Genomic DNA, 21,373 nt, shown 5'->3' with positions numbered 1-21,373 from the left:
CCTCTGTGCCACCTTAAGCGAGAGATGAAGAGAGGCGGGTTAGAGAGACATTAAATTCCAGCAAATAAACAGGTCTTAATCATAAATAATAGGACTGTTCTGACTGAAAGTAGCGGGCGGATGGCATTGAGCACATTTAATCTATTTAGTGTGCAGTTTCTACAAATGCACTATTGATTTGAGTGCTATACCTATTAATCATAACGGAGCTGAAAGAGAGAGAGAGAGAAAAAGAGAGAAGTGAAAAGAGGTGAGCCAGAGGAAGAGGTGAAAGAGAGCTGGAAAGTAGAATGGCTGAGTTAAACAAACAGAAGGAAGAAGAGACAGAAGACAGAGTTGGATGGAGAGCTAGAGAAAGGGGTCAGTGCAGCTGGGGGCAGCTTGCCAGGAGAGCTCTGCTTGACAGCAACATGAGCGGCCCAAGGTCAACAGCAGCAGTTCGAGTGCATCGACAGCTCTCTCTCATCATTTGTCTCCTTCACAACATCCACCTACCTTTACCTCTCTTCACCTCTCCTGTCTTTTCCTCTCTCTTCCCCTTCCAGCCTAGCCAAGCATGTTCATGTGCTGGAAAACAGACATCGTCACCTCCGTCACCTCTCTTAGCCAGGGGAGTCATAGCACTTGGTAGTACAGGTGACACCACCCACTTACACATGCTCAAAAAAATGATGTTCAAAAAAGAATTGACTGAGCAGACTCTTGTTTTTTTTAATGCCCCAGTACGCACAAAAAGAAAGAGTTCAGTGTTTTACTTCTACATCTTCTCCCCCTCAACACCTCCTTCTCATTCTCTTTTGCTCCATTTGCTGTGTGGAGGGTTCAGTGAAAGCTAATCTGTCAGGAGGTGGAGGGCTGGCGTCAGGCGCAGTGATGGCGGGCCCTCCAGGGCCCCTGCACTGCTTGGCTCGCTCTCTCCTATGCTGGGAATATGGTCGGCTCAGGGAGATTTGTCTTAGTGAGGCGCACTGATGGGATATGTGCAGCGCAGCGCCGCTGATGAGGACTCAGGTGGTGCAGTGTTATTTCTGCTGAAGGCTCCCCTACTTCATCACCAAGCAGAGCACAGTATCCGGAGAGAGAGAGAGAGGAAGAGAGAGAGGAAGAGAGAGAGAGAGAGAGAGAGAGAGAGAGACAGAGAGAGAGAGAGAAAGCGAGAGAGAGAGACCATGCCCTGTGCCATGTGAACTGAGGGTCGCAGTGGTACAAAGCTTACATAACATTTGCATAGTACATCCAATGATGCCAACTGCAATAGTGCTTATGGGTTCAGTGACCACATTGAATTGGGACCTGTGACCAGGGAGCATGAAGTTAGATAATCTCTGAATGTGACCTGAGAAGACTGCAAGACAGGTCTCTTCAGTTAGTGCCCTCCAATCATCTCAACCCTCCGATTAATTTTAAACATCAATGAAAATGCTGAATCATTTTGTATAAGAATGATGATTTGGTGTAATGTCGTCTAAAAAGAAAGGTACATTTTCCTCCATGTCTCCATGTTGCCCTTGTAATTCACACCAAAGGGAAGATCCATCTAAAACAGAATTCACATATCTTATTCCTATGATCTTGGGCATATCAGACCTTTGTTAACATGAACATCACTCACCCAGTGCTAGAAAAAGAGAGTCCAGACTCTAATCTCTGATGCAACCAAGAGACAGAGTTGGGGCCCCTCTCTTAAAGCGTATGAAAAACTACCTTTATGAATACTTGTATAGGACATGGGTGATTTTCAAGGGATATGGTCACACATTCTAGTTCAAAACTAGAAACCCAATGAAAAAACCTACTTTGGATGTGAAACATGCAATTATCCAGTTCAGAATGAAAAGGATCCAGGTTTTGTGTCTTGATAACATCACAAACTAATCTAAGTCTTGATTCTGTGATTTCTAACTTTGGGTTCATCCATATCCACTGAACTAGAATGTAGGAATAATAACATAGAAATAATAGATGTGCATTCTGCCTTAGGGGGGATTTTTGCTGTAAGAACAAGCAAGCCTATTGCTCTCTCTTTTGCCAGCATGGCAACTCTCTCGCATCCTAAATTTACAGAACTAACTTTCACAACAAACTTGTGTAGCTAAGGTGTTTTTCTCTGCTGAAAAGGAGTGAGAAGTAGCTGCATCACCTGATATAGCAGGTAGGAGGAAGTCAACAAGTTGAGTACATGTCTGTGGTATGATGCATTCCCATTCTTAGTTTGCAAATATATGGGTAGGCTGTATACGCATACTGCAGACCACACCAGTTTTGTGTGTTTTCCTGAGTGGGCTTATATTGTGAGGTGGATACCACAGCCCCATGTTACTTTAGGGCTTTAGAATTTCTAGTGAATTTTGAAACCAATTTCTCTGTAAAGGTATGTGGCTTTTACTTGATAAACACATGCTAACTCAACTTTTTAAAACTACAATGTGCAGCATTTCACCTTGAGGCAGGAAGTGTATTGTTAGTCCCTCCCTCCTCCCCCTCAGTTGGCCAAGTTCACGCCTCAACACTTGTCAATCATCTTGATGAGCTGTCTACCTTGAAACAGCATAGAGCCTGAGGCTGAGGTAACTGGCACCTGTAAAGTCACCAGAGGTACTGAAGACACAAACGGCAAATACAGAGAATCTGCAATAAAATAGCAAACAAAAACAACGTTCACCTGTGTTTTGAACAGGATTTGTCTGCCGCACATTTAGCTTCATTGCTCTTTCATTTCTTACTGCTTTCAGCCATTGTTGCTATGACTGTCCTGCATTGTGGCTGCTGCTCATCTTGATAGCCAAAACCCAGCTGGCCACAGAACACCATAAGACACAGACACACACACAGCAAATGGTTTACACTGCAAAATGTACCGAACATCACTGAAAAGTCAATTTCAGGCAAACAAGGGAATTTAGGCATGAACTCACAGGGTCACAGACATACTCAGATTGATAATGTATAAAATATCCAATATTTTTCTGAATTGTTATTTTAATGTCAAAAAGGATAGAGGCACAGACAACCTCTGCATACCTGTGTGTGTTTGTTGACATTTTGACTATTGTCCCTAAGAAAGCAGACCCCTGCTATAAGAGACAGCAAAGAGGGAGTCATGGAACTGCATTATAATACAAAGTAGATTAGTTGATTGCAGCTTGGACAGCTGGAAGGGACCACTAAGCACAACACAGAATGTTCCAGATGAAGGAAGCAGTGCTGTGTGTTCAGCTGGAAAGGGAGGGAGAGGCGGGTTGTCACCCCATCAGGGCCCAGAGGAGAGGTGAGGTGACCCAGGGTGGAGGACAGAGTAGCGCCCCAGGACTCCAGACGCCAAAGCCTGGGTGTCAAATGGCCTGCAGCTCCTCTCTACACCAACACTGGGACACGGCAGGGCTGTGACCATGACCGACTTTGCAGCCCACAGAAGGAGACAGAGACAAAGAGGGATGGGAGGGTGCTAGTGAGGAAGACGGGCAGAAAAAGAGGCAAAAAGAAAGAGAGCAGTCTCCGTGGCACCACGGATGATGACCTTCCTTGGAAACATTCCATATAGGTGATGCCATGCTTTGTCCTACATGCTAAAATTAACACCTGACATTTCACTTTAAAAAAAAAAAAAAAACATCCTGAGGAGTGTCTGATATGCAAAAGTTTAATGCTCAACCAGGTTTTTCAAAGCACTACATCTATTGTCCTGTGGGTGGGAAGTATTTTTACATTTGGCTTATCATCCATGAAAATGGTAGAATAAGGCTAGTGTTGAGTACAATGCACACTGTGTGACTGAGTTAAATGGGCTAGGAAGCTCCTGCTCCCTCTGAGCACACACTCTGCTACCCACTGATACAGCACGTTGTTCCGTATGTACCTTGAAATTCCCAGCCCAGCCTGGCTAAGCTCCCTAAAGTAAACCCCAGGATTTAAGAGAAGGGGGAGAGGCCTGGGCATCGCAGGCAAGCTAGCCGCTAGCCATCATTTGGGAGAGATAAGGTGCCATGAATGGCTTCCACCCCCCTAATCCTGGGCAGGGATGGAGAGAGTCGGAGCATGATGCTGGCTGGGTGAAAACTCTTAGCTGTTTGACACCTTTGATCTGGACACTGCGGTGGAATGGCAGCGCGAACATACCAGTGGAGTCTGGGTGGATTACATCCACATATCTCCCACAACCACCAGTCACTGTTAAAACCCCTCTGTCAACAATCCTCAGATCCGTCACAGAGACAGATGAGCCAAAGGTGGCTGGTGAGCAGCAGAACATATCCTGAGAGGAGCAGTGGTATTGCCGTATTGAGGGTCTCTGATTGCCTTGATAGGGTTATAAATGCATGTGCGGAGTTGAATCTGTCAGGTAAATATGAGACTTAATGTTCCTGTCCTTGGCTTCGGATCGTGCCAGTAGGGCCCTCTGCTCTGTGCCAAGATTGATCTTAGCAGACGCCTCCTAAACCGTACAGCTCATTACAAGGCTGGTCCAAAGTGCTCTTTCAGTGCCAGCAGAGACGAGGTCTCCACAAGGTCTGCTATGAGTTGGTAAATTGTCCACATTGCATCTTGGAATGCTTAGTTTCAAGGTAAGAAGGGATTTCGTATTTATGTGGCTTTGCTTCAGCATCTGTCTCTGCCTGTGTGTGAGTATGTGTGCGTGAGAGAAGTATGAGGGATAGACAGGAATGTAGAGAGGGGAGAGGAGGGAAAGGGACACAAAGAGAGGAAATGACCTCTCTCTCTCTCAGCAGTTGGACTATTGGCACTGATCTTGTGAGACATTGAGAGGTGTCTCCTCCTTGGAAGGAATAATCCGTTTAAACCCGGGTCGCATGGCTGTGATTGATGTGCAAACAGGAGCAACACTTAATAACCTCTATCATGCCGGGTGACCTCGTGGCCCACGGTGGGTGCCAGTTTGTTTATGGGTGGTACCTCCGACACGCTAACCGTGCAGAAATTCGGTTGTGGCTAATGGGCCGGACTGAGGGATTGGACTGTCAGCGCAGCGTGAGTCCTCATTTTTCTTCCCAAGCGTCGAAGGTACCCCCTGCGCACCCCTGCTACGCCCTACCCCCTGCTCCGCCATCATCTGTCAGTGGTGACTGAGTCCCCTGGAATATGGAGGCGTGAGAGAGAGTGTCAATTAGCATTAGCTGTCCTGACAAATCTGTTTTTTCCCACCACAAAGGCCTTGGATAACTTGTCGCTGATTCCTCTCTGTCACAACGCTGGAGGCTCGGGATTTGTTTTGTACTACAATTCAAGTCTGGAAATGGGTCAAGCACATATATTCATGCACATAAGTATAGTATTTGTGTGGATGTGTGTGCACGTGTATGTGTGTATCTACTTTCAAAGTAAAGAGTATGGCTTTATTTATGTGTGTTTTAGAGAGAGAGAGAGACAGAGAAAGGGAGAGGGAGAGACACACAGAAAGACAGACAGGGAGATCGGGAAGATGTGCCTTTCACACTAAAAAGCCTTTGTTTACATTGCTGAAATGGAAGTTGACCTTAAAGGTTATCTAAAATGTACAGAAAATGTCAAAACGCCTGACAAGAGAGCAGGGCCCCTTTCAGAACATGGCAGGACTCTGGGGGCTCCAGGGAGGAGTCGTGGAGAATAACAGCACAGCACCGCACTATACTGTAGTTCCTTGGAAAGTCCCTCCTCTATTTGCCCTCTGCTGTGTGAAGATCTTCAGTCTTAATCAGCTGCATTGTTCTGTGGAGATGCAGTTATGGGAAGCGCTAAGCTGTTTATTTATTGAACAGGCTGTTTAATTCCCCCCTTCTGCAGTAGGCTGGGTTCTGCACAGCCTATGCCTTTGATGTGAGGGGCTGCTGGAGTGGTATGACGGGCTCCCACTGGCAACGCAGCACACAGCGCACAGTGAACAGCAATAAGCAGCGCCCTCCTCAGCAGCACACAGTGCAAAGAGTGCCCCCCTCTCTCCCTCCTGCATTCAGCTGCCTTTATGTCGCTACAGCAGAGGGATTTTTATTCCAAAATGCTAGATATCCATCTTGAAAAAGGATATATAGTATCTTGGAATATCCATTATCTGAAATTCATCATTCAATGTCTTTATTCCGAACTGTAAAATTCCTACAGCACAGCGCATATACCTCAGAAATATACAGGGACAAAACAAAAGAGGCACAGAACAATATAAGTATCAATACAAGATAGAATAGAGAACGGCCACTTTCTGCCTTCAGAGTAGCTCCAGTCCTCCTTGGATTGCTGTCATACAAGTCCTGAACTATGTGTAGTGGGATATTGGACCATTCTTCAAAAACGAAAGCCTTTGAGTTCTTTGAGTGATGAAGGCGGTGGAAATCTCCAGAATTTCCCGTAAAGGTTCAGTATTTCGATCTGGGGTTTAGGGAGGCCATGAGAGGTGTTTTATTTAATCTTTGTGTTTATGAAACTACTTTTGAATTTGTTTAGCAGTGTGTATGGGGGCATTAACATCTTGGACTATAAGATCATCATGAGGGAACAGTGTTTGCACCACAGCAACCTGGCCTTGTAAAATGGCCTCATATTCTTTGGCCATTATATAATCATGCAGTAATCATCAGACTTAATGACTCCCAGTAGATTGCTGCCCTCAACATTACAGCTCCACTACCATGTTTAACAGTTGGCAACCTGCATTGGCCTTTATAATAAAACTCAATGGTATCAACATTACGGTACACAAAATCTGCATCTTGGTAATTTGAAATTATTCATAAATTTACTGGGGCTGTGATTGCTGTGACGGAGCCACATTGCTGCTGCCTTGCAAGACTGTTTGGAAAAGCCATGAGGGGTTATTCATAAAACTCACTGGCAGGATTGGTGTGACATTATGGGCTAAGACCCAGGAGCATCAATTCATTACATCCCATAAGCTATGCCAATGTCACTGCATCTAACATCATTTGCCAACAAAACTTCCAAGCCCGTTTATATCAACAAGTGAGGCTTTTTTTAACCTCTATCCAGGAAAAGATGAGTGATTGTGTTTGCTCTTTGCCAGAAATGTCCTGCTTCAAATCAGGCCTGGTCCCACGAGGGTGCATTGGTATTGTTCAGGGGTCTAGGTTTTGTGCTCCTTACACCAAGTCATGCATCTTTGTGCACTGGCGTTAGATACAAGTGGTTTCCAAATGACAGTGCTGCTATTAATACCAACTGTGTGAACATGGACAGTTTGTGTAGAGACAGAGATGTTGCTTCAATTCTGTGGTCATTTCTGAGGCCAAAGTTTTGTGGTTTTTAGTAACTATCCTGTTAAGTGTCCGTCTATCTGTGTTGAAGAGTTTATTTCTAAGACAAAGTTATTTTTCATGTGGTATGTACATTATTTTGTCTACCTCCTTTATGCATAATTCTGTAGATACAGAGACTGACCACAGCCCAAAGGTGTAAGGAAAAGATTGTTGCAACAGGACAGGTGTACACAGAGGTAATGTGTGCAGTTGGTATGGTAAATAGTAAACAAACTGCATGGAGAAAGTCAATGAAACGAAATAGTGATAGGGAATAATCTTACCGTAGATGCCTGTGGATATACATGGGAAGGCCTGTGCAAAGAGACAAAGAAATAACAGTCAAAGCATGTTCACACAGACCAAGCCTACAGGATAAGACAATAGCAGTTTCTATCATTCTCAATAAGAAAGAGATAGCTGCTTGTAAGATGTACTGTACTACAAGTACAGTATAATTGAGGTAATATTTTTTCCTCCACCTTTAATATTGGAATTTTTTTGAAGATGTTGGACTTTGGTCAGCTGTCTTTCCTTTCATTTCCTGCTTGGTAGAACATTACCATACTGTACATATGATTCCTATTTAGCCAGCTGTAGTGAAAGCCACCGTAGGCAGAGAACCATTCCAATAAGGATAACTCTTAGGTTAATGTTGCATGATTGCCAGAGGACTTGATGAAGAGTAATCTATGGTACATACAGTGGTACATTACATCTATAATGTACTGAAGCCATTGTAGAAGACCCGCTTTTTACATGTGTATGTGTACCTCTGCAGCTTGGCTCAGCCACCCTAAAGAGGAATTATTTGCAGTACTATTTGACAAGATATATACAGATATATGAAATCCATCCAGGACTTTTACCTCACTTTTTCATACACACATTAGATGGACTTATCAGGATCTCGCACAGCTGAGTTAAAGAGACTGTGCCATTGCACTAATGAATGAGACGGCCGATTAGTTGGCTGCCATACTTGAGCATGTCCATAACAGGCAGAGTTTGCCTGAGGGAACAGTGGATCACATCCGTGTGGATCTATAGGTTGGGCTCGCTGCTTAATAATCTCTAGCCCATGAATATCATAATGAGGAGGATTGATCTAGTCCCCAGCCTACAGCCCAAACTGACAGTCTCACATTGACCTCCCCTCTCATTGATGTTTCTGGAGCTTACACAAGGATTCAGGCTATTCCTCATATCAAATATGTTTGGATCCCACCAAAATCATACGAGAAAACTTTGTTTCTATCTCATTATCTGAATCCTGTCAAGAGCATTACATGATTTTGAGACTGGTATCTAATTGGGATTCTTTGGGTTCTGACAGTTTTGGAGGTTCATCTATTTGATACTGAAGTCTAAACTAAGAGAAAGTCAATGTATACATCCTAATATGAACTTCAGTTTGTGACTTTCCAATCACTTTTAAATGTAGAGTCGCTAAAGATATGTTAACAATCAGTAAAAATATGTTAGTGCCTTAAATTAATATTAGTTAGTAATACACACACACACACACACAAACGCACGCACACACACACACGCACACACACACACACACACACACACACAATAGGAAGAAGACATGCAGAAAACCAGATTAAATATTTAATAAATACTTGCATAAACCAAAGAGCGAAAGCCCACATATATTTATGACTGTCTTTTCCAAAAAGATTATAAAAAGTAACCACCCTGTAATAGTTCTTGCTTTGTAGCACTTTGCAGCAGACATATTATTCAAGCATGGCTTTATAGCTGAAAATAGTTTCATTATTCTTTACTTCTGTGAGCAAATATATTATGATACATAGGCCTAGCTCTAAGCTTCCCCATTTCACATTCATCTTTTTAAGTATATTAATAAACAGTAAAGAGAAAGGATTTTTTCAAAGGTCCCATTTGTCTTCAAAAGCAGCTGAATACGTGCTTTAGTTCCTGCATTCATCAAAAGGCGTGGCCACAACATTAATATAATAAGATGACAAATGAAAAAAACATTTCCACTACCAGTTCACAACTGGATTAATATAGAGCAACATGAGACTACAGAGATTCATCAAAGAATAACACCCATATGTCAAAATCACACTGTGCCAAAACTAAACCCAACAGTTTGTTTTGCCACACTGACCCTGTCAAGTTGTATTTAGAAACGTGCCGTTGCTAGCAGCTGGGCCAATATCACTTAATTTTAGGACTTAAAACACTCATTAATAGATCTAACAGTAAGATACCAAATACATGTCTGCTAGTATTATAATTACACAAACAAGTAATCAGGGGTAAAATCTGGGAACTCTTTTTAACTGAAATAAGAAATAGCATTTTTATATAATTCATATATTATATAAGTAAATTAAAAAGAATAGTTTCAAATGTATATTTTTCTCTCTAAAGCATCACAGCCTGTGACATCCACATTGAAATGCAGTGGTCCTTTCGTCCTTGCTTTTAGCAGAAAGGAATGAGTCTCTGTATTCTTATTTACCAGTTTTCAGGTTCCGCCTGTCAAGGTGAATCTTTCTTCTGAGGGGTGATTTAAATCTTTTACCGAAGCTTTGACCTTTCCAGATGACTGTCTGGGTCTGACACAAACCACAGATGATGAAGCGTGGAAAAGCATGGCCATTTTTAGTCCTGTGCCCAGCTCAGCCCATGGCACATACAGGAGCATGTTGAGATTGAGGACACAAAATGGTCAAATATCAAAGCAGACCATTGGGTATCAGTAAAAACAATCACTGTGCGCAATTTGGATGTCAAGTTTAGACAGTGTTAAAAAGGTTGTTGTTGTTGTCAAAAAGGTTAAGGCTCTAAACAACTGCACAAATGAAGTGTCATGATTCATACAAGTGTATCGTAATCCAGCACCATCTTGGCATGTAACCTGTATAAATCTTGCCACTTTCAGCTATTCTCTAAATGAAGCCAATTTTACATTTGGCAACCGCTAATAAAAAAGGAATTAAGACTCATTTCAGCATCAGGAATCTATCTGATGGTGTGTCATATTGAGGAGGAACAATAAAATGAATCTAATCTTGGGACAAGATGATCAACAGTCACTGTGCATGCCTATAATCGGTCTCAGCTGGCCGACTGATCTGGAGCCAGAGGCCTTGTTATCCTCTCCCAGCTAAAAGCCTGAGATGCCAATCTCTTCAACTTGAAGTTGTACTCTAACTGCAACTAAACCCCAACCCCCTGCAGTCTGTGGCGATGACACACCGTCAGCATAATCAATTAAAACCCTTTTTATTAGTTGTCTGGCTGATCCATTAAAGGCTATTGATCTTTCTAGGGAGAAATGCATTAGGTAATCACTTTATGGGATGCTGTAAAGACACTGATCTGACACCTTTGTGGCATATGCAGATGTCACTTACTGGTTTAAGGGGGGGTTACTGCCAAAAGTAAGGGGAAGTAAAAATACCATAAAATTGTCAAGCCTGGAGTGACAGGCTGGCAGAGGCCTCTCTTTTTCATCCATAAATCAACCACAGAGCAGGCAGTGAATTGCACTCAAGTGTGCACAAATTATAAACAATCTTACTGCTAATCAATATCTGTAAACACCTAGATGCTCAATATTATCCAACATGCCATAAATTTCACGTTTTGTTACAATCATCTGTTCTGAGGAATGCCCTCATAAAAGCGTCAGTTGTTAAGTATAACTAGAAGTTATAGTTAACAGCTGACGTTTTTATCCAGTGAACTATTGCAAAGGGGAGCGTGGGGAGAACTACTGTACCTATTCACTGCAATCCAGAGTAGATGAGGGGTGACGGTCAGTTCCTATTGTACAATTCATTATCTAATAGAGCTGTCATTTTTTTTTAAGACAAGATAACAAAATAGGCGATTGCCAGTATCCTCCAATTTGCCAGGACAGCATGCTGAGGTGAACCAAGACTGCTACAGTTGGATGAACTAAAACAGCCAGACATCAAAAGCAGCCACACTGCACAACACTAACTTTATGCTTAGCAACTCCTAGCCTATTTCTTTTGCTCTTTCTTTCCCCACCGACGTTGGGCCACCATAGAAGCTGTCTTGACATTTGTTGTTAGCATATACTGAAGCTTATATAAGGCCCAGTGTTAATTAGGACAACTGGCATTATGTATACAGTCATGACTTATGATTCCTGGTTTAGGTTATTATTTCTATGTCTGTATGCTCATTAGAAGTGAGTCAGCATGTCCGCCTGCACCCTGGCATGGGGCTGTGCCTGACATGTTGGCTTGTTGCTGATTTTCTTTGCTTAGGGAGCGTTCAGAAATTGGTCACCAGGGAAATTATTCTGTTGCCGGGGCTCCTCCCTAATCCATCACATCGCTTTAAAGTGGAGCACCTTTTCCTCCCAGCATCTCTGCACGCTTATTCAGCTCACAGTATATTAAGTACAGCACAGAATGGTACCTTGAGTTGGTGTCTACGCTGATTAATATTGGCAACACTGTACCTGTGTTTTATGGATGTTTTTTTATTTTTTATTTATGAAGATGCATTGAATTTATTAATCACATAGGGTAGTTAATTGCAAAATTACAAAAAACAAAAATTTCACAGTAATGAAATTAATAAACCTACAGCTTATTAAAACAATGATTTATTGACTTAAAAGTGTGACCAGGGTTTTGCATAGACAGTGTTCATAAAACTAAGTCACTGTTAATCCTCTGAGAGCCTGATAGCCTGCAGCTCTCAGTCATTTGTTAAGCGGCAGGATATGACACATTAAAGATGGCTCGACCTGTGGCAAAACTGCAGCTACCCTGCTGTAGCTGTCACCTTCCCAGGCTGCAGGCGCAGCGGAGTAGCCATGGGCAGACAGGTAGAGGGGAGAGGAGCAGGCATGGTCACAGTGACCGCAGGATCCTGCCGGGGGAGCGCCTCGTCTCGGCTGGCTGAGTAAATAGCACTGGACCCAGGGTGCTGCCCCGTAGCTTGAAGCCTCCTAGCCTGTTTGCAGATGGAAGCTATGCTTATAAATCACAGCAGCAAGGGGAGACCTTGTGCAAATGCGACCACAAGTATGTTATTATTCACCAGCGTTACCGCAGTGTGGGCTTACATCAGAGTATCAGAATACGAATCCAAGAGGATCCTCTTTGTTGACTGCTGTAATTCTTTAAGCATATAGGTCACGCCTGGCTTCTCTGCCTGAATCAGCTACCTGCTGCTGCGAAGAGCATGTCACGGTTACAGATCAGGATATTCAAATATGACACATTAACACCCTCTTACTCTGCATAATACCACACTCCGTATTCTAATGTCGGGCACTGATTGTTTGAGTGTCATTATGCTAAATGGAGGATGGAGAAGTGCAGAGGGTGAGAAACCTGGAACGTAATGGCCCGAGTCCCACCAGCCGTTTTTACATCTACCCTGATCAAGTGTAACTATTATCACAATAATATCTGATCGTCCATTAGGGGCTCAGTCCCAGCATCACTGGTTATGTTTACATGCAGGGAGTAACCAGCTATTGTCCAGTTAACGGACCTGGCCGGTTAATGTCTTATTCCGGTTGAGCTGTTTACGCGCAACTTTGATACGCTACGATTGAGTATCGTTGTTGTTATGGATAAACAGAACATTCTTGTCCTCCTGTGGTGTCTCGCTGGCAAAAAAGAATGAAAATGTGCAGCCACCAGGTAACCCCTCACATCAAAATTTACCCATAATACTATATGAGTTTGCACAGGCAGCGAAAACCAGAAGTAAAAGGAGTAGGATGTTTCCATGCCACAGTAAACTGTTTAGTAAGGAAGGCATCTTAACAGGGTTTCTCATAATAAGAGTGAGCTTATCCGGGTTATTGCAACCGAGTTATAATTTTTACACGCATAAAACTGAGTGACCAGGTTAAGAACAGAATTTTCTATGTATGTAAACGCAGTTACTGAGACTTTGGGAATGTACACAATTGCATAGATCATGTGGTTAGAACTGCTATAAAAACGGTGGATGGATGGATAGATAGACAGATAGACAAACAGACAGGCAGATGGATTAATTTTCCATCCTGTCCTCCCACCCTGTCATCCTGCAGGCACCACATGATCTTCAGTACTTACAGATACTTCAGCCTAACTAAACATAACAGCTAATTAACAGACTCCATAACTCCTAACTTACGAGCCTTTGTTAGCCTTTGTTATTTTTTTTACATAGAGTTTAATGTGCCTGTTTTGTGTAAAATAGAGAGGCTAAGTAAAATATTACCCACATGAATGTAGATGGGAGATCTGCAAAGAGTCGTAACAGATGATAAAATAGGCTATAACCACATTTCCCAAAGCACTACATACAAAATAAAAACTAGCATTCGTTAAGAGGCCCAACCTCATTAACTGCAATTTGTATTGAGCTCTCTGGACTGGTGTGGTAGTGACCCCATGAAAGCATGGTAAGTACATATTATTGAATCATAAGGACACATTTTCTAATTAGGAGAGTGAATGTTTGTCTTTTTCTATACTGTAAGGCAAAACACATACCACTGGGTAACTCTGTTTCTCCTGATTTCTTAAACCACATCTGCCTGACGCTTTAGGAATAATTACTCTAAGACTTGAGGCCTCGGATGTTTTTGTCAACTGGGAATTCAATGGACTTAATGAACTCTCTCTGCCAACGGAAGCTCAGGGTGTTCTGTGATTGCCTTCATCACACTCAATTCCACAACGCTGATGATAGCTCATCCCATCTGCACAGCCTCCAATGATACAGAGCTTGTGTGAACCCCTATGACGAAATGGAGCGTGCGGAGGAATTCATCTTCATCATATGTGAGACCATTTGGTTTAGGGGGGACAATGAGGAAGTAATCACGCCATCTCAGCGCTCCATTCCGAGGGGAAATGCTATCTGGGCATGTGCTTCACGGTGTGTTAAAGCCCCGTTGTGGGGAATCAAAGGCAGGCCGCGATGTGTCAGTCATCCAGTATATGACGGGGGTGAGATGAATGGGCAGAAAAAAGGTGTAGATGGTGCAGTCTGTGGATAGTGCAGGGCAGTGAGGCAAACACAAGCAGATACTGAACTGATGGCTGCTTTATTCATTGGTCCATGACCAGCCCTATGCTTGACCAACCACAGTTCCCCCTGCAGCCCAAAGCTACAGCGCAAAGCTACTCTAAGAAGCATTTTAAGGGACGTACACTTGGGTTGTTACATGAAGAATTATACAAGCAACTTTGTTAGAAAGTGAAATACAACACACAGGACACAACATACAGTGCCTGTAAGAATTAAAGACATCTATTCTCAACCAATACGTTCCAGCGCTATGATGCCCTGCAGGAAACTGTTCTCTTTTTCATTCATATGATTGTGATTTCCCACAGAGGTCGGCCGTTGACACTGATTCTCGCAGTGTTAAAGAGGGAGCATTTGAGAGACGCATAAAAATGATACCACTGTGAACCGAGGGCACATACAACCGGGAGTCTGCTCATATTTATGTATGAGGGCTCCCGCTCGGTATCAGTTGATATTACATCACTGACCACTGAGGAAGAGAGAGCCAGAGACAAAGGAAAAGAAATTCACATCAGTCAGACAAACTGGCTGACCTCTATGTGACCTCCACATGATTGACAAAATTCAAAAGAAAAGGCGAGGAACATGCGGGAAGTAAAGTCGGTAACAGAATGTATTCCCATCTACTATTCCGCTACCCGACTCCTGTACAGCTGCAGGCGTACTTCTTGTCAGATATTTTCTGTTTTTTAAATGTAACCTATTGATTAGTGTTCTTGTGGCGGATGAAATGAAGGCTCCTCTGCCGGGCCGGCTATTGTGCTGATCTGAATGGCTCTGGAGAGGAGACAGCATCAGAATGACAGTTGGGGTAATGGAACCGCAGCATCGCTATGTGATCAAGAATCTTCATAAAACATCTAACGTCTGCTTCCTTTAAAGCTTTGAACTTTACATTGATTAAGATCTTTACCCTGACATGATTATAATGGTCTTATGAAATGTTTTATTGTATTTATCACGAGAGCCATGACATTATAAATTGAAGAAGGCATTCTCATTCAACCCTGAGATGGCAGTGTAAAGCAAAGGGAAAAACAGAAAATGGAGAAAAAAATAAATCTGTGGAGATACTGAGGAAAAGGTTTGATATGAACCTAAACCTTCATCAGTGCAGAGGAGGACATCATTCAAATCTGCCTTTGGGCCTTTAAAACCTGTGATTACTGCAATGAGTGTTGATAAATGCACAACATGTGTGCATGGTGTGTAGCATTAGAAGAAATTTGCATTTTGGAGGCCTACATTACAGGTGGGCATGGACAAAATGATCAAAGTACGGAATGAGAGGATTCTGTCTGAAACTATCAACCTGCTGTTTCATAAGATATCTCAAAGCGAGAGAGTCTCTGAAATGCTGATGATAAAATGGAGCAAAAGTGACAGCCAATCCAATACAGCTTTCCACAGAAGGTAAAACCTAGATATATGTGCATTCTAAAATATTCACTGTCGTCAGTAGAGATTTGCGGTATATGATAGGAGGGGCAGGGATGTTAGGATTATCAGTTATCCTAAAACATAATTCATGATATGTACCACAAGACAATTCCCTAGTGGTTGATCTAAATGAATAGTAGAATAATAATTAGAGGGCCTTTTTCATGTGACATTACTTTCATTTCCATCTATAAATCAACTTCAACAGCATATTTAATCAGAGAAAGGAAAAAAGGGTCTCTAGTCTTGCAATGTGAAAGTCAGCCAATGGTTACCCTCCAATGTAAGGCAACTAATTAAACAGTTTCTGCTTTCAAGGAGTCCTTCAAGATCTCAAAAGCACCATATCAAAGGGGCTTCAAAGTCAAAACCCCACTCTGAATCATGAGGTGATGGAATAGCATGCATATGAAGACAAGGGACTGGCTGCATGGCCCTTGTCTTTGTGGCAGGGCTAATGTGAGACAAGAAAAAAGAAATCATAATCATATCTACTGCAAATTGCATGATAATGACTGCCACTGGAAACCCTGAAAATAGAGGTCCTGCCCAACCACTTCAATAAAAACATACTTTGCTCTTGTCTCTCATTCTGAAAATACTTGTGACTCCTTCCTTGATTTTAGAAGTATTTCGTAAGGCAGGATTTAGGCTTCACAATGAGGATCCTAGCCGATGACAAATACCTGATGGAAAACATCGACGTAAAGAATTACTCTCAAGGTACAGCAAAATCCAATTAGAGTAGATGGATGATTGATGATTTAAACAGGCATTTTACTTCATGGCCTTGCATCATTCGTAGTATCAAAAGTTTATTGCTGAGCTATAGTAAGAAGCACTGGGGTTGTTTTGGCACCGTGCCACAAAGAGAGCCATTCTGCAGGAGGTTACTGAGGAGTCAGTGGGACAAGGTAACGCAGGGGAAGGGCATTAGCACCTGGTCAGCAGGGTGGCTGGAGTGAATGTGGCTGAAGCGCATCCACTGGTTATTCTTAGCTGCAGCCCAGTGATCACCCAGGACAGAGGAGGGGCCGTCATTGGAGGATAGTCCTCAGCGGCACGAGGAGCTCTGGATATGAATGCCCAAATCCCAATGGACCTGGCCTCCCTACAGCCTCCAGGCCATTCCCACTGTTTCAATTGGACACAACCTTTGAAGGTTGACTTAATGCGTGCTGACACAGTCATATCTTCTCAGCAAACTGTGTCACCCATATACTGAATGGGAGAGAGTTTACAAGTGACAGTGTAAAGATGAGACCTTCAGTGGAAGACAAAATTCCCCTGTAGCTATTTAGAAAAACAAATAGAAACAGCAGATACAACAAATAGATAGACAGGCAGACAGATATAGCTAGACAGATGATACACGCATGAATACACACACATAAATTAACATAATAAACAGGCCTGTATTAGTCTAACGATCATTCTTTATCAATAGCTCGGTATTTTGTTAATCAGGTGCATCATCAACCACTTGTATTGCCTGGGCCATTATGTTGAGTGTTTGCAGATGTGGTCTGTAACTGACACCTGATTTGAACAAGTGTGCTTTCCTTTATGTGGGAGCTGTAAAAGGGTCAGGTTGATGAGACCGTGGAAATGCTGTGAGAGCCATCTGTTTCTACATGAATATTTATTCATTTTTAAGACAAGTCCAGTTTTCATCATTTTCTGTGTTCATCACAGAGGCACAGTGTTGCAGGATTTATACATATTGATACTCAGACTACCACTATCAGTGCACCTCCCCGAATATATCAAAAGACTAAATACTTAATTGATATGAGGAGAAATGTTTAAAAAAATACAACTTAACTTTTGAAAAACAGAAACAGATAATTTAAAAGATGAACACATAATGACAGATAATGACAACAAAATCAATGGAAAGCTACCCAGCTAGTTTGCTAGCATACCCAAAGCAATCAAAAATATAAATAGTTCTTTACTTTTTGATGTCAGCTGAACTCAGGATATACAACAGAGCTCATCAAAGCAAAATCCCAGTTCTAATTATAAAGCTTCAATAAAAGGCCAACTTCAAAGTTTTAGAACGTCTTTGTGTGAGAGCAGAGAAGAATGAATGCACCTGCATCATGTAAAACCAAAAAACCTTCCACTCCTCTGCCTCCAAGTATCAAAATGGGGATAATTATGCTGTAGTGTGATAAATCAATTTTGGTTATGAAAGCAGATTAACTGTTCCTCAATTTTAGCCCAAAAGGCTGAATTAAAACAACAACAAAAAAACTAAGCTTTGAGTCATTCTATAGATTATCCTTCAGTGAGTTCAAATCCAGTCAAGTAATACACACACAAAAGTCAATTTTGTCTAATACAGTTGCAATAAAACTGCTATTGAAAAAAACTCTGTACTAAACAACAACACTATGATATGATCCTATTTAAAATGTCAAATGTGATTTACTTATGTGATACCACTTACTTGATAAACTGTAGGTGGGTTGCAATATCACAGACAGCATGTTCATATGCTTCTAAGGCATCTATACTGGAGCTCTATGCGCTATATGCGCCTATATGACACCTATATGAAAGCCTATTTATCCATGCCATCCGTGGGCAGACTTGGCCCCAGTAGTGTGGTTTCACTTTAAAGCTCCCAACAACATAAAGCCATAAATCTGAGCTTGCCCAGAGGTAAGAGCAACCAACACTAATTAACAGTAGCGGGATGAGAGGTCAAGGCCTGTGTCGTATTAGCATGAGCAAACACTATTTTTCAATTTATATACACAGGTCTGCTGCACTTTAAGTAATACAGATTTCAGCTTTCAGTACCATGGGCATGAATATAAATACACACATACACAGTGATGCGCATTTCCAGCCTCAGTCTTTGCAACGGTGTGAACACAACAAAGGCTTTCAAGTAGGATAACTAAATCATCTTTATACGATTGCCACTCTAGACACAATGTCTGCTTCAGAGAATGTCCACAAAGCATTCTGTGCTCCACAGTAAAGCTCGATCTAGAAACACAGCACAGAATCAGTGTTCAATGAACAGGCCTAGTCCTTAAAAGGACTTTGGTCCAAGGACAGAGAAAGCTCTGAGGAGGTCAACTCTCCCTCTCTGCGGGCCTGTGGGCCATTCTCTCACACTTTGATCTGAGCTCTGCTGATGGTGTGGCAGGCCCCAACTCAGGAGAGGAGGGATTAGGGACAGGAGGGACACGGAGAGTGACAGCTTCCTTTGTATTCTTTTTATCCTCGTTTTGGGCATAACACAGGACAGCATGTGCAAAGCAACGGCTCCTCCAAGGTGTCTTTTTTTGGGGGAAAACCTTAGCACTTAAAAGAGAGATCAAAGGAGAAGCGGGCTCATTGATAACCGTATAATGGCTCACTTTGAGAGAACAGGCATTTTGCTGAGATGGGCGCGTGGTTCAAACTGCTAGCTATTAGTCATGCTGTCGGCTCATTTCCATATGTGTTTTATTGTCTCATGGGTGAAGGCTGGCGCACCTCCTCGCATTTAGTGCACTCATGTTAGAGCTAATGATATTCACACCTACGGCAAAAACAAAGGGTCTTTGTATCTCTTTGTCTTCATATGAAAAGTCTCTTAAAAGGTGACAATGTGTATACACAATTTTGTGCACCTTTCTTTGATGAGCTTTTAGCCTTGCTTGTCTTGAACCATACAAAGCCACACAACAGCATGACTGTATGAGAAATCATTATCAATTATATCAGTTACAGTCTGAACATAACAAAAACACACTAAGCACATACTGTAGTGATTCAGTAAAGCAGTGATATATTTCATGTAATGGTGGTGTTGCCCTGTACCCCGCCTGCTCCTAGTCCGCCCTGTTTGGGAGTCAGGGGGACGCAGCTTCCCAGTGGTTGCCAGATGTAAAGACTGCATGAAGGTAATTATGATGGGATGGGTTGCTGAGCGAACGCCTTAGGAGACCCCTTCTGATCCCCTGTCCCCACATACACACTCCGAGCCCAGCAGCAGCCATCTGAACCCCATGATCTCTTCTCTCGCCAGCCTCAAGGGGAGAGAAGATGATACACCTGCCTTCCCACCTAGGAAACTTCCTTTCTTCATGCTAGGCACACGGATATGAGGGATCAACAGAGGTGGAAGTGTTGGTGGGAGTGCTCCCCAAGGCTTGTTGCCATCTCCAAGTACTCCTGTCATTTTTACACTGCAGTGCTGGCTCTGGATATAAAGTATGAGGCTGTAAAAGCAGTGTTTTGAAACATTGGGGTGTTAGTGGATTTATTGAGTGTAAAAGCCTTCTGAAGGATTGCCTCTTCAAAATATCCACCTCTAAATCCCAAACGAGCTTTATTCCACCATCCATCCAGACCTAATCGGAATCTCTCTACAGACACAAGCTGGAAACAAGTTAGATCCAACCCCAGCGTACAGTACAAGGACAGAGGGAGACAGGAAACATGGATCACACACTATACATACAGCATCACAAACATACACACCGATATGCTATGGAGGAGCGGGGTCTATTGTGGGAGTCCGTGCGGCAGTGGTCATCATTAAGGTGCTTAATAGACCATGTCGCCTGTAGGACCTGACAGGCAAGCTGGGCAGAGCGGAGGATCCGGGGAGAGGGTCACCTTCATGTGGAGACAGCGCTGTCACACCGGGGCCATGAGAGGAGCCACTCGGCCACCCTGGTCAGGTCCAGACAATGCGTGTCTCTGGCCGACCATGCGGAACAGCCGGTCGCCCATCTCCACCACAGTGTGGCATCCAACAAAAACAGAAAAACAGACTCGCGGGGAGTCAGGGCTCTGAATCCAAATGATACGTCCATAACTGCTATATCAGATAGCTCTATAATTGCATCTACTGTACTTGTAAAATAATTAAATGGATCATAAAAGATCAAGCTGATATCTAACTAACTGATATCTTTACATCTTTGCGTGTGACCTTGTCTACTGTAAACAGAAAGAAGATAAACAGTAAGCAAAAACTGAGCAAAACTGAGGATTTCACCAAAATAAGTTCATTATACTTTTACAGACAGGCAAGGTGGACAACTACCCATGGGCGATGATAAACAAAACAGTGGATGCCTTGTTGCCGCTGCCTTCTGTTGCACATACGTACAATGAAAGCGTACTCACAGTGAGAGCTGCTGTCTTGCCGAGCCAGCCGGTGATTGGCCGTGGATATGAGCATTTCCTCAAATACAGTCAAATCCCAGAGTAGGCATGGGGAGCGGGGCTATCTCGGTCGGAGCACAGGTGCATCTCTAAATGAGGAGGGATGAGGAGGGAACCGAAGCCCACCAACATCCCAAACGGAGGAGAGGGGACATGCCACTCAAGGTCACGGTGAATTGCTGCAGCCCTGGCACCGCTGATTGATTGGGAGTGCAGGGAGCAGCTGGTTGAGAGGAAACAGGAAGGTGACTGGGGGAATCACCAGGTGGCTCCCATGAATTATGACACCGTCCATCCAGCCCTCTCCATCTCCCATGCAGCCTAAGCGCTGGTTTGAAGTGGTGCTGTCATGCACTGTACGCCTCTGTACTGATATTTGGTTTTCATTCTAGGCTAAATCTAATTGTATCTATGGTCTCTAAATCAAAGTGGACAATGTGGAA

At 42.9% G+C, this 21,373-nt stretch overlaps 1 protein-coding gene across 1 annotated transcript in view; it reads right to left on the bottom strand.

The window, feature by feature from the left end:
- LOC139640899 (ADP-ribose glycohydrolase MACROD2-like) overlaps positions 1-21,373 on the bottom strand; it is a 121,825-nt gene that overhangs the window by 87,176 nt on the left and 13,276 nt on the right. Inside the window, exon 2 of the mRNA XM_071515090.1 lies at positions 7,526-7,556. Within this exon, the coding sequence (XP_071371191.1) occupies positions 7,526-7,556 (31 nt within the window). The remainder of the gene's footprint in view (positions 1-7,525; positions 7,557-21,373) is intronic.

Source organism: Centroberyx affinis, unplaced genomic scaffold, assembly GCF_046629955.1.
Source record: "Centroberyx affinis isolate AG114_WGS23_722 - 3 ecotype Tasmania unplaced genomic scaffold, CSIRO-AGI_Caff_v1 ptg000304l_1, whole genome shotgun sequence".
NCBI classification, from domain to species: domain Eukaryota; kingdom Metazoa; phylum Chordata; class Actinopteri; order Beryciformes; family Berycidae; genus Centroberyx; species Centroberyx affinis.
This window is presented reverse-complemented; position numbering and strand designations above follow the sequence as displayed.